General features: G+C 40.4%; 1 protein-coding gene and 1 non-coding gene across 4 annotated transcripts in view; both read right to left on the bottom strand.

The window, feature by feature from the left end:
• Positions 1–107: 107 nt before the first annotated feature.
• Positions 108–180, bottom strand: trnar-acg (transfer RNA arginine (anticodon ACG)). Its single transcript has one exon. It is a non-coding gene; the product is annotated as a tRNA-Arg (tRNA).
• Positions 181–1,748: 1,568 nt separating this feature from the next.
• Positions 1,749–13,284, bottom strand: part of myo5c (myosin VC) — a 25,762-nt gene continuing 14,226 nt past the window's right edge. For 2 of the 3 annotated variants that reach the window (XM_061245492.1, XM_061245494.1), the window contains 16 exons: positions 11,403–11,496; positions 11,028–11,091; positions 10,642–10,707; positions 10,327–10,507; positions 9,126–9,219; positions 8,543–8,606; positions 8,039–8,207; positions 7,831–7,915; positions 7,631–7,729; positions 5,113–5,267; positions 4,678–4,767; positions 4,250–4,400; positions 3,810–4,095; positions 3,385–3,559; positions 2,855–2,935; positions 1,749–2,743 (listed from right to left, as the gene is read on the bottom strand). In XM_061245492.1, the coding sequence (XP_061101476.1) occupies positions 2,591–2,743; positions 2,855–2,935; positions 3,385–3,559; positions 3,810–4,095; positions 4,250–4,400; positions 4,678–4,767; positions 5,113–5,267; positions 7,631–7,729; positions 7,831–7,915; positions 8,039–8,207; positions 8,543–8,606; positions 9,126–9,219; positions 10,327–10,507; positions 10,642–10,707; positions 11,028–11,091; positions 11,403–11,496 (2,007 nt within the window). In that variant the 3' untranslated portion in view covers positions 1,749–2,590. The remainder of the gene's footprint in view (positions 2,744–2,854; positions 2,936–3,384; positions 3,560–3,809; positions 4,096–4,249; positions 4,401–4,677; positions 4,768–5,112; positions 5,268–7,630; positions 7,730–7,830; positions 7,916–8,038; positions 8,208–8,542; positions 8,607–9,125; positions 9,220–10,326; positions 10,508–10,641; positions 10,708–11,027; positions 11,092–11,402; positions 11,497–13,284) is intronic. The other variant, XM_061245493.1, reaches the window with a different exon arrangement.

Genomic DNA, 13,284 nt, shown 5'->3' with positions numbered 1-13,284 from the left:
ACGCCGCCCTACTACGTGGTGAGTTCACCAGCAAGGATTCAAACAGAGAACTGGATGCTACGATGTGAATAGCGACAATCGGAGCAGTTTCGATTAAAAGAAAAGAACGAGCCAGCCAGGAGTCGAACCTAGAATCTTCTGATCCGTAGTCAGACGCGTTATCCATTGCGCCACTGGCCCGTTGACGAAGGTGCTGCTTTCTATTAGTCCTCAAATTAATTCAGAGCTAACCAGATGGTTGGTAAAATATATGAAGGTATTATTTATTCAACGTGCGGTCTCTAATGGTGCAGGACAGCTGTGTTGGGATAAAACTGGACTGTAGATGAGGAGCGATAAGACAGGTTTACTACCTCTTCCACACATAGGGAGCAGTAGTTAATCGGTTCATTCTTCAGGTATATGTTCATCAGGGGCTTGGTTGACTTGCACTTATCGCACGGGCCGAATGTTATGGCCAGGAAAGTTTGGTCACACATCTTGGGGAATGGTCACACACGTAAGTCCTGAAATGGGAGGGAAAGAAAAATACAAAACAAGGACTGACTGTGTCATTGATTCGAGTGCCAATAGCTCCCCCTCGTGGATAATCTTCAGCCTAAAGTACAAGGCAGTCTCAAATAATATACCTAGTTCTCTAGATAAAGGGATTTACAGTATGCACCTCATACAAAAGTGATGGCCCTTTCCCCACTCAACATACTGTGCTAGAGAGCGGACAGCTGTATGTGGGATACCGTAAGTAGTGTCTAATCTCTTGTGCAGCCTGATAAGGATCATGCAGTCGCAGCGCAAGCAAAAGAGCACTGTACCTATTCTGGGCGAATCCCATTTACATTGTACATTGGAGCCTTAACTCTTTGGTTTGCTCTGAAAGCAGAACAGAATAGTCAGCCATATTCTATTTAGATATAAATGTAATCATGCACAGTATAAGCATCTTTCATCATTTAGTGGTGGGTGCTTAGCAGGGTTGGTGTTAACTTCATTTTAATTTAGTAAATTCAGGAAATGAATTTAAATTGGCTGAATTGAGATAGAAACAAGTCCAACCCTCGTCAATAAATACATGATCATAGCATCAATTATCCAAACACGTTATAGATTAAACCATATTCTGTTGATGGTAATACAATCACGCTGACAATACAAACGATTCAGTCTGATCAAATATATTCCAGGCATTTCATTCATTTGACTTATTTACATGAACAATTCCTTGACATCTTTAAGTGACAAACACATTGACACATTTCAAGAAATCAAACAGAGCTCACACTTTGTATCTAGCTGTCAAACCAAAAAAAAATCCAATCTTCATCACAAAGTGTGAAACATTGCAATGCATGCAATTACTTAAATGAAAGCCTCAACTCCAGCATTACAATTCAAAACAGACAGACCCATAGATTAAATAAAAGTAACGGCCATACCTTACAAGATGCTTTAGTGGACCTACACTCACAGAAGCCTGTGCCGTGTCTTACAGGGAAAGCAGATTGAACCTGTGGCACTGAAAGAGTAAGCTCCTTAGAGAAGCATTAAGGTTCTTACACTGCCCTGGCTTTAGTGTAGGTTATGGGGTCACATTACAAAAATAGCATCTTCTCATGAGAAGTATAAAATGTCTGTCTTTGACTTTAGATTGGGTACTTAATTTCAAATACCAAGACATTGATACTATACATTAGGGGTTACATGATCAGAGTAAACTACCAGAAGTGCAACACATCACTAAAACAACGTGGTATGAATTGGAACATTTATTTGATTAGTTGATAGATGACAGAACATTACACGACTTCACAGAATTGAAACAAACTACTTAAGATATTTAAAAGGTAAATAATTGCTTTGGGATTAAATATTTTATTTGAATTACAGAGTAACAGAAGAAGAAACAACTAAAGATTATTGAAATTTGGATATTCTCAATGAAAATTCTATACAGTACATCTAATATTTACATCTATTTTGTTTTCACTTTACAATGCTGTACATTAGAATACTTACAGTGTGTCAGCTGGGTTTTCAGCTATATCTTGAGTCATGGTCACACTATTGTTAAATGTTAAAAGAAAACGAAAATGTCATGACTAGCAACCCAAGAAGAGTGTTGCCCTTGTAGTTGTGAATACTACATTTGAATGTTCACTTGTGCAAGCCTGTGACCATAAAAATTCTGACACACAGGTGAGGCTAATGTATTTGGTATCCAGAACTTCCAAATCCATAATCCTGGAAAACTAGTTGTTTACAATTCTAACAAAGCAATGATCACGATCCATGATCCCTCCATTTCAATCTCAGAGTACATCATTATAATTCCTATTTACACAATTACTTATTTTTACTCAAGTAAAAACAATCAAGTGAAATTAACACTGACTGACCGGCACTTAAGGGCAGTGCAGCAAGAACATCTCAATGTATTTTTGCAAAACATTCTACATTAGATTTAAATTTTTATGAAGACATCTAACATATATCTGGTCACTGTGTACTGAAATGTGTATTGCTAATCCATGATCTAGGAGTGTACATGTAGATTTAAAATGAGTCCAGGATTGATTGATCATTGGGGTGGTTTTCAGATCCTGGTGAGGAAGCTCAGTTTCAGGCTGCTGGGGACCTGGATCACTTCCAGGGCGTGAGAGGAGGGGTTAAATGGGAATGTGACCTGGAAGCGATACTGAGCGTCCAGCATCAGCTGTGTAGATCCTCCATGACCCTGTAATAATGACTGAAGCAAAATACACGATCACAAACATTGTTTTACATCTGCAATATTAATATGAAACGGAAAATGTGCAGTTACCTCCCCATACGTTTTGTGCTGTTATTGAAATCTCACCTGAACCTTCCGAACGAAAGACGGTGCCACTCTTTTCTCAAAATCATCTATGGGTGTGTATGAGTTCAGAATCTTGACAATCTGGAATAACATACCAGCAGAATTGACCAAGTAAAATGTTTTTCTTGTGTCATTTGTTAAATCCCCCCCCCCCCCATGTACTATGTATTGTGCGCTGTAGAGACAACCTTCTGGAAAGGACAAAACACATTAAATCTTTCATCTTAAGACAAAAATATAAATTAATTATTTTTATTTCTATTTTCAATGAATTCAGCAGACTGCTGTTATTCAGAGTGACCTCAACAGCTTACATTTTTTACATACTATTTACACAGCTACATAGTTACTGAACCACTCTTGGTCAAGCACTTTTTTCAAGGGTACAATTGAAGTGGATCTCCTGAAGTGCTCTGGGAATTCCACCTACAACCTTGGAGTTCCAGCCCAATTCCCTATCCGTTAAGCTACACTGCTGTCCCCCATGTGAATTCAGGTGGGTGGAAAAGTGTACTGCTATGCGCTCTTACCTGCACAGCGTTGAGCTCGGTGCACCTCTTGGATATCTCCTTGGCGTCCTCATCAGTGGACTTATTGACCTGGAGAAGCCAGGCAATCTGGGACAATGGCTCCATGGTATCCATGGCATTGGAGTGCTGCAGATCTTTCTCCTTTAGCCACTCCTCCAGATAACTAATGTTGCACCTGCCATACACACACAAACATTTATAGTTAATCAAACTGCCTTCTGATGGAAAAAACAGCAGTCATAACAGAATAAGAACATATCTGCTGCTATGCCACAATGCTACACTGCCACATTGCCACAGTGTCAAACAATCTTGTTCAAATAATATATATATTTTTAGCAATCAGTAGGTTTTTCAAATTAAACTAGAATTGCAAGCGTCAGGAAAAAGCAACAAAATGTCATCGAAAGGCCCCAGCGTGTCACCTGATCTGCATGCCCTTCCTGCAGGAGCACATGTCCTTGCGCAGCAGGATGTTGTTGAGGGTGGTCGCGCCCACCAGAAAGAGCTGCTGCCGGACCACCTGCTTGATGAGCTCAGGGTCGGTGCCGTGCTGGCTCATGGTGGAGTGGAAGTGGCTGAGCTGCTGTAAGATGGAGGAGACGGTGTAGGCCTCGGCATCCTCGTAGATGCTGGCCGAGCGCTTGCGGAAGCCTGTGGGCTTCATGCTGGAGATGCCCTGCAGGCTCTCATGCTCCAGCATGCCAGGCACTGAGGGAAAACGGAGGGAAAATTGACTGGCTTTCTTTTTCTTTTTCAGGAGAGCCCTGTTTACAAATTCACAAGGAAGGGATTTTCCAACCCCCCCCCCTCCCTCCCCATTCATTATCTGAGGTGCTCATGTTACATGAAATGCACCTCTCACCTATCATAGGAGTGAGGTTCTTCTCAATGACAGTCATAAACTGGTGGTAGATGCGGATGGCGAGGTCGCTGAAGACCTGTCTGTGTTCAGAGAGGTCAAAATTCTGCAGGCAGTTTCTGTTTTGGCGGGGGGTGTTGTGCTTCGTGAACTCCTTTAAGGGAAAAAAACAGCATCATAAGGTCACAGGCATATAGTGACCTAATGTGAGCCATTTCTCTTCATCACACTGTAGTTTGCACAGACACAAGTTGGAGGAAGACAAGAGACTTGCAGTGCAATCAGACTGACATGGTCTTGATCTGATACCCAACCATGTGAAAAAACATTCCAATACACTTTGTGTGGCACAGATGAATGTATATGCCCATTGTGGGCGCATGAGTGATGGAAAGGAGCCCAGTTCCTGTTTCCACAGTGTTGTACAGTACCTCCTCCCCACTGTACTGCTTCAGACAGTTGATCAGGTAGTATGTGTTGGCCAGCCAGAAGGACAGCATCTCAAAGTCTTCCTGGTGGCCCTGGATTGGGGAGGAAGGACAATGGTAACACTCATCCAAAATCATAGCTGCAATTCCTGTAGGGATTAAATACATATTTCTATGGAGCTATAGTATTTGTATAGTATAGTATAGTGTACTACAGTGTATGGATCTGTGCTGGTTATGTTGGATCATGTTAAGTGCATAAGGTCTATATACATCGTTGGCCTGTACTCTTAAGCACAATAGTAATGGGACTGAAGAGATCTCAGGTCAGTCCAGCAACAATTGTATCTAATCGCATCCACTAATAGCAATGAGACCTCAATACAATATGTCAGTTGAACTGATTAGATGATAACGAATTATGAATTGTTGTCTTACCATAACAATCTGTTTTATACCACCAACTATAGAATTCATGAGCGACTTGAGCTTCCCATCGTCATTGAGGTAGTCGGCATGACGGACACACATGAACAGAATATGGGCAACCAGGCCAGGAATCATGTTGACCACCACCCCCCGTGGCTTTAGGTCTGTAAGAAGTGCATGGGGCAGTGAGCACAACAGATCCACACACAATCAACTGTCAAATTCAACACATACATACATACAGTGAGTTCTAAATGGTTCATTTGATATGGATGAAAATGCCCTCAAATTAAAGCTGACGGTCTTTACTGTCATTGTATCCCTTCAAACTCAAAGAGTGGCATTGGCTATGAATGATATAACAGAGCTTAATGGCCATTCAGCCCAGCAATGCTTGCCTTTTCCTACCACTAAGTGTACATACTGCTTAGTTTGACTAAAAGCTAAATAGTATCTAGCACCATAGCAAGCCTGGTCTTGAAAGTGTTTTTGCCTCCATGTCCTGGCAAGCTATTCTACACAGTGACGACCTGAAAAAATACTTCCTAATATATGTGGGGAACTTATCCTTTACCAATTTCCATTTTTGCCCGCTCATTCTGCTAACCGACATCACCCTGAAGATTGTCCTGTAGTACACTTTGTTAATTCCTATAATGAATTTAAAGCCTCAATAAAATCCCCCTTAAGTCTCCTTTTACTAAGATTAAAGAGATTAAGCATCTTAGGTCTCTCCTCATAACCCTTATCTTCTATACATGCAATCAATCTGGTTGCCCTTCTCTGAACATTTTCCAGCACTTCTATATCTTTCTTATAGTGAGATCCCCAGAATTGCACACAGTACTCTAAGTGTGTTCTGACAAAGGTATTGTATAAGGTCAGTATACCTTGACTAGAACCTGAAAGGCTTTGATCAACTATTACACCCTATTACAAGTCTTTTTCAACTTTCCAATTTTGAACCATCTGCCTTATTTTTGTATTTCCCACATGTAAAACTTCACATTTAGTTATACTGAATTTAATTTGCCAGGTTTCCGACCACTTCTGGATTCTATTTACAGTCAGGACCATAAATATTGGGACATCGACACAATTCTCATCTTTTTGGCTCTATACACCACCACAATGGATTTAAAATGAAACGAACAAGATGTGCTTTAACTGCAGACTTTCAGCTTTAACTTGAGGGTATTTACATCCAAATCAGGTGAACGGTGTAGGAATTACAACAGTTTCTATATGTGCCTCCCACTTTTGTCAGCAGTCACATCATCAATAAATACAAGGGAACCAGTTCCATTGGCAGCCATACATGCCCACGCCATGACACTACCACCACCATGCTTCACTGATGAGGTGGTATGTTTTGGATCATGAGCAGTTCCTTTCCTTCTCCATACTCTTCTCTTCCCATCATTCTGGTACAAGTTGATCTTTGTCTCATCTGTCCATAGGATGTTGTTTCAGAACTGTAAAGGCTTTTTTAGATGTTATTTGGCAAACTCTAATCTGGTCTTCCTGTTTTTGAGGCTCACCAATGGTTTACATCTTGTGGTGAACCCTCTGTACTCACTCTGGTGAAGTCTTCTCTTGATTGTTGACTTTGACACACATACACCTACCTCCTGGAGAGTGTTCTTGATCTGGCCTACTGTTGTGAAGGGGTTTTTCTTCACCAGGGAAAGAATTCTTCTGTCATCCACCACAGTTGTTTTCCGTGGTTTTCCGGGTCGATTTGGCCACACCTAATGTTTTTGCTATCTCTCTGATGGGTTTGTTTAGCTTTTTCAGCCTAATGATGGCTTGCTTCACTGATAGTGACAGCTCTTTGGATCTCATATTGAGAGTTGACAGCAAAAGATTCCAAATGCAAATAGCACACTTGAAATGAACTCTAGACCTTTTATCTGCTCTTTGTAAATGAGATAAGGAAATAACACACACCTGGCCATGGAACAGCTGAGCAGCCAATTGTCCCATTACTTTTGGTCCCTTAAAAAGTGGGAGGCACATATAGAAACTGTTGTAATTCCTACACCGTTCACCTGATTTGGATGTAAATGCCCTCAATTAAAGCTGAAAGTCTGCAGTTAAAGCATATCTTGTTCGTTTCATTTCAAATCCATTGTGGTGGTGTATAGAGCCAAAAAGAGGAGAATTGTGTCGATGTCCCAATATTTATGTACCTGACTATAAATCTTCCTGGATTACTTTATTAGATTTCAAACAGTTAGCTAAACCTCCTAGTTTTGTATCATCTGCAAATTTAACTCTATGGTAATTTATGTAAATATTATCAGTACAGTGGCCAATATCGCCTTTAAACAAGACAGTCCAACACATTCAACATTACCAACTTCAATAGTTGATCCAAATGCGCCAAGACAAGCCATCATCACACAGGACTCTTAATCAAATACTATACATATTTATGCAAACATTGCCAATGCTCATTGATAGCAGCATAGCAAGAACATTGACATCCAAATCAAAGAAGAATATGGTAGCACAGTCTTGTTACCGAGAATAATGTTTTGAATCAGCTTGGATTCATCATTTCTCTTGTATTCCAACATTCCGAGGTACTCTTTCGGGACAGCAGGTGCTGGGATCTGATTGGCTAGAGAAAAAAATGAAAACATGAATGCTCATTAATACCAAAAGTATATTCTGAAAAAAATTATTCATATCAAAAAGTAATCCGTGCTCTGGCTCAGTTACCAATCTCTGATGCCCTTAGGGCTTTGATCTGTTTTTGTAGTTTCCTTATCATTCGGTCCTTCAAGTCAAGTTGTTCTTCAAAGTCCTGGAATTAATCACAAGCGAGATATCAAACAAAAGAACAAAACCCCAAGGCTCTTGGCAAAGTTTCACTTGACCCACTAATCTAACATAACAGCAAAAATATACACAAAAAGTCCACACACACCATGTTCTCTGCGATGAGTCGTGATGCCTCCTGCCTCATCCGGTTCTTGGCCTCGATCTCAGTCTGGTGTTGCTTCTTCAGTTGCTCATTTTCCTCTTCCACGTCCTCTATCCTCCTCTCCAGCTCCTCTTTCTCCCTCGCACAATCTGCCTTTTGCAGCTCCAACAACCTGCAGGGATTCAAACAGCAATGTTGTGATTCAAAGCATTCATTTATAATATAGACTATGTACACAAGAGCAGTCGAAACATACAGTAAACAGTAGTGACGTCATTCTGCACAAAACATTGCAAACTGCCTGATGAAGACAGCTGTACACAACCAAGTAATTGGAAAGAAGCTGTACTCAATTAGTCATTACGGCAACAGAGTACAGATGGGTTCTGTGCATCAGAGCTGGACCAAAGCTAGCTGAAACGCTATCTTCTTTATTTAGCAGCATCAAATGTTCTGCATTTCGACTGAATCTTTCCACCACATATTCGTCCATGAATGGATGCTCACCTACGCTTGTCCACTTCATCATTCAGAGTACTGTTGAGTTCAGTTGAAATTTCATCCATTTTTTCTGCAGGAGGAAAGAAAACAACTATACAATAAAACTATAAAATAAACTTACTTTCATTTGATTGGTTGAACCAGACCAGTAAATCACGTTAGCTTCAATACATTATGGGCCTGTTACACGGACATAGATTAAGTTTAGTCCTGGACTAGATTGAGTTTTCTATGGAGAATTCAATGAGGACTAGACTTAATCTAGGTCTGTAAAACTGGCCCTATACATTTTGCAGAGCATCACTCTCCCGACCCCATCTTACTAACCACGCTGGTCTTCTCTCTGGTCCTGGCACACTGCAGAAAGCCAATCTCGTGCAGAGTTTTTATGACTAACACTCTCATAAATTTACAAGTTTAGCTCACTCAAAGCCAAAATGTTCATGTGTGTTCAGATTGAAAGAAAGGCTGCAGAGAGTGAGAACCTCCATGGTTGATTGGCAGGTCTTCTGCTTCACAGGTTCACTGACAGTGTTGTGGTGTGTGTGGCTGTGTTACCATTCTGCACGGTTTTGCGATTGGCCAGCACCTTTCATCTCTGTGCCCTGTGCATTCAGCCGGGTCTCCAGCTCCTCCTTCTGCATCTGCAGCTCTGAAACCTTCTGCGTCAGCTGGGGGATCACCTGCACATCCAGTCAAATACAGACACAAAAACACACATACACAAACAGACACACACAGGCACAAACAGACACATACACAAACATATATGAAGAAACAGACAGACACAAACACACACATAGGGCTTTAAAAATCAAGTCATGGTACTGACAGGCAAAGAAAAACCATTACAAATGCTGCTAAATTGACAGACCATCATTTCAAAAGACCTAGTGACATCATTATTGGTTTGGTGAACATTCATCCTCTCCAAACAATTTCTGTAATTCAGCCTTTTGAAGAAAAACATTTAAAGCCTTGCAGAAATTGTTAGTTGTAGACAAGTGGCACACACACCCAGCAATGTGTACACCTTCTCTCTGTTCATATCAGTACAGTTAGAAATAAGTGCCATCACATTAGCCCAATTAAAAAACTACACCACAGAATTTGCCCAAAACACCAGTGATCAGTTGATACAAGAAGAAAGAACAATTTCTTATGCTCTCCAACAAGATGGACTTGCTTTACATACATTACAATCATTTAGTAAGATGCTTTTATCCATAGAGACAATCAGCCATGGAGATCAGTGTTACTCTCAGGAATAGATTTCATGCGAGACCATTTAGGTAGCCAGTGGAGCAAGATGAGATGGGGAGTGCCATGTCTGAGTCTGTGGAGGCTACAGATGTCTCATGGTGGAGGAAGGGAAGCCAGCAAGGAGGGAGTTGCAGTAGTCAAGGCGAAAGATGACCAGTGCCTGGACTAAAAGCTGCTTTCATTAGTATGTGGGGAGGAAGGTGCAGATTCACCAGATGTTGTTTTATGGGTTTTAGGCAAGTCACTGATTGGTCATCCAGCTTGAAATGTCCTGTAGGCAAGCTGAGATGTGTGACAAGACCAGTATATCAGAAGAGAGGAAGATGATTAAGAGTTGTGTCTCATCAGTATAGGAGTGATAAGAATGACAATGAGTCAAGAGATTTGTGAGGTCTTGAAACTGCTCCCCATACAATCTGGAAGGAGGGACAGTCGATGTCCTGCCAAATCTTATTTCCCAGCATAGGAAATTAAATGAGTAAATTAAATGGGTGGTGTCTATATGCACCCACCAGTCAGCCTCCTACCAAGGTCTCAGAAGTCAGCCGCAAGACCTCCATGTGGATTGTGTCTTTGATGCCATTTTCCTCCTGGAAGAGCTTCTGCAGCTGGCTCTTCTCACTCTCCAGACGCTCTGCCTTGAACTTCAGGCTCTCCATCTCGCTTAGGTAGCGCTCTCTCTCTGCCTGAGAGTGGCTCTCAACCGTCCTTTGAGTCACATGCAGTGGGGACAGGCCAAACAGAGGGATGTTCAAGAAATTTGCATTTCCCAGGGCTGCACCAAGGAAGACTCTGAATGTAATCTTGAGATTTTTGTGATTTAATACATTAAAACTACACACCTTGCAGCTTTTCCCAGGTCCGCAAAAGCAGAGAACAGTGTCTCATCTTCATCAATCTTCTCAAGACTGTTTTTATTTAAACAATGAATCAAATTAATTGAATAAGTATATTGAGTAAGTATAATTGAATAGTGTATAGCTTATATTATGGTCACACAGGGTTCTCAATAACAAGTGTGGAATGTGGCGACTAATGAAAATGTACATATACTGCAATTGTAAATTTAATTTAAACTTGGAGAGTCAATCCATTTGAAAAATAACAGGGAAAGTGGACCACTTCAATGGCACTTAAGAGAGATTAATGCTTGGTCCATCCAACCAGATTTTTTCCTTGGGATTTATATTCTGACAGAATAAAGATGTCTTTTCAACCAAAGGTATACCTGGAAATGTGCATCTCTTCCTGTACACCACCTAGAAGCTGACTTGTAACCTCCGTCATTTTCTCTACAGAAGAGCAGAATTTAATTAGTATTTACATCTCATTTAACATACGGTATGGAATGATATGGGTGATACCATAAACAACTGTCAAAATAACACCTAATCTTGTACCCACTGATCACATATCAAGAATATGGGGAAGTGGAAATGTAGTAGCGCATAACCCTGTAATGTCCTTACCAAGAAAAAAGCAATGGAAAAATGATGATGTGCTGTACCAAACAGTAAAGGAGAATATCAAATTTGGAGAGCTTGCAGAAATTCCAACAATACTGAAATGAACAGAGAGAAAGATGCACATTGTTTGAGTGTACCTTTGACTCCCTGTGTTTGTTCCCTCATTTTTCTGTCCAGGTCAGCTCTCTGGAGCTGCAGAGAGTGGATCTCTTTCCGCAGCTCTGGTATAACCTTCAAAGATGCACAAAAGCCTATAATACAATTTCCTAGTATGTTCTGATACTTGCCTATAATGTTGTGCATGCATCCACATGATTCTGACTCAGATTATTGGCTAAATACACTTTTAATTTCATTACATTTAGCTGGAAAACATACACTCAGTGAGCATTTATTAGCTAGAACTGTACACCAGCTCTTGTTAATGGGGTGCAAAAATTGCACCCCTGGTTTAAATGTCTTTTACAATGAATCTGTATGTGATCGAAAGCAAACCTGAACTCTAAATAGTACTAAAAATGAGACCTTTCTGCAAAGATTGCTTTTTATTAAAATTGTTTATAAATTGTAAAAAAGGAAAAGGGCCTTGTGCAAGTAACTCCTTCGGAAATAACTCCTTCGAAAGTATCCAACTGCAGCAGCTGCTCTGTCTGGTCTTAACAGCAATGGTTTCCTCTAAACAGTCGTCCAAGGATTTCAGAGTGAAGATGGTCCATTTCCACTAAGAAGGTGAAGGCTACAAAAGCATTCAAACTACCTATTTCCACTGTCAGAAACATTATTAGAAAATGGAAGCCAAATGCAACAGTTTAAGTCAGGGCAAGGTCTGGAAGACCAAGAAAGATTTCAGATAGAATGGCCCCAGACCTGGTGAGAAATACTCTGAAGAACTCACACACCTCTGCAAAAGTCCTGCAAAACACACGTCTAGCTGTTCACATGACAACAGTACAACATACTTTAAACAACAAAGACCTACATGGCAGAGTTGCCAGAAAGAACGACCTCAACACAAAAGTAAGCGTCTAAAATATGCAAAAGAAAATATTAAGAAGCCTGAAGCCTTTTGGAACAATGTGGTTTGGACTGATGAGATCCATTATGCTTTGGGGTTGGGTGGCAGCTGGGAAGTGGAAGGAAGAATGGATTCCACCAAATATCAAGAAATTCTAGAGGTTAATGTTCAGGTCAGTCCAGACATTGAAATTGAAGAGAGGTTGGGTATTCCAGAAAGACAATGATTCAAAGCATACCTTGAAATCAACCATGAAGTACCTCCAGGAAAGATGGATGAAGGTTTTGGAATGGTCACCACAGTCCCCAGACTTAATATTATTGATATTATTGAAAATCTGAGGAGAGATCTCAAACATGCCATACATGCAAGGAAGCATTTATTTTTGTAATTTTGTAATATTTGTTGTTAATGAGAGAGATCAGAGGAGAAGGGGCAGACTGGTCAAAGCTGACAGGAAGGTGACAGTAACACAAATAACCACACATTACAACAGTGGTATGCAGAAGAGCATCTCTGATCACACGCAAACGCGTCAAACAAAGTGTATAGGCAGCAGCAGCAGAAGACCAATAAGTCAATGAAATAAGTCTTTTTTTTAAAGAAAAAGTGCTCAGTGAGTATGGTTTCAGATGTTGTAGAATCAATGTGAGGACAGCTCAAAAGCAGGGCTAGCTTAATAGATGTATCATAGGACAGATACTATGGCAAGGTGATCTTAAGGTACCATACCTATTGCCAATAGCTAGCAAAGATCTCTTGATTATGAAGGCCTTTGTATGGTGTGAAGTTATTTATAGTATCAATAGGATATTGACAGTATCAATAGATACCGATGCAAATAGTCATATTTCATCGGAAATAATTGGATTCAAAGGTGTTTAAAATGAATGGTACGTGGAGTAATTACAAACATAACATAATTATAAAACTATAATTGTATCAACCATGGTTCTCATGCAAAACAAAAAAGGCATACAAAGAAACGAAACAAAAGTATGATC

Source organism: Conger conger, chromosome 6 (genome assembly GCF_963514075.1).
Source record: "Conger conger chromosome 6, fConCon1.1, whole genome shotgun sequence".
NCBI classification, from domain to species: Eukaryota; Metazoa; Chordata; class Actinopteri; order Anguilliformes; family Congridae; genus Conger; species Conger conger.
Note: the sequence above shows the minus strand (reverse complement) of the source record. Positions and strands in the feature narration are given on the sequence as shown.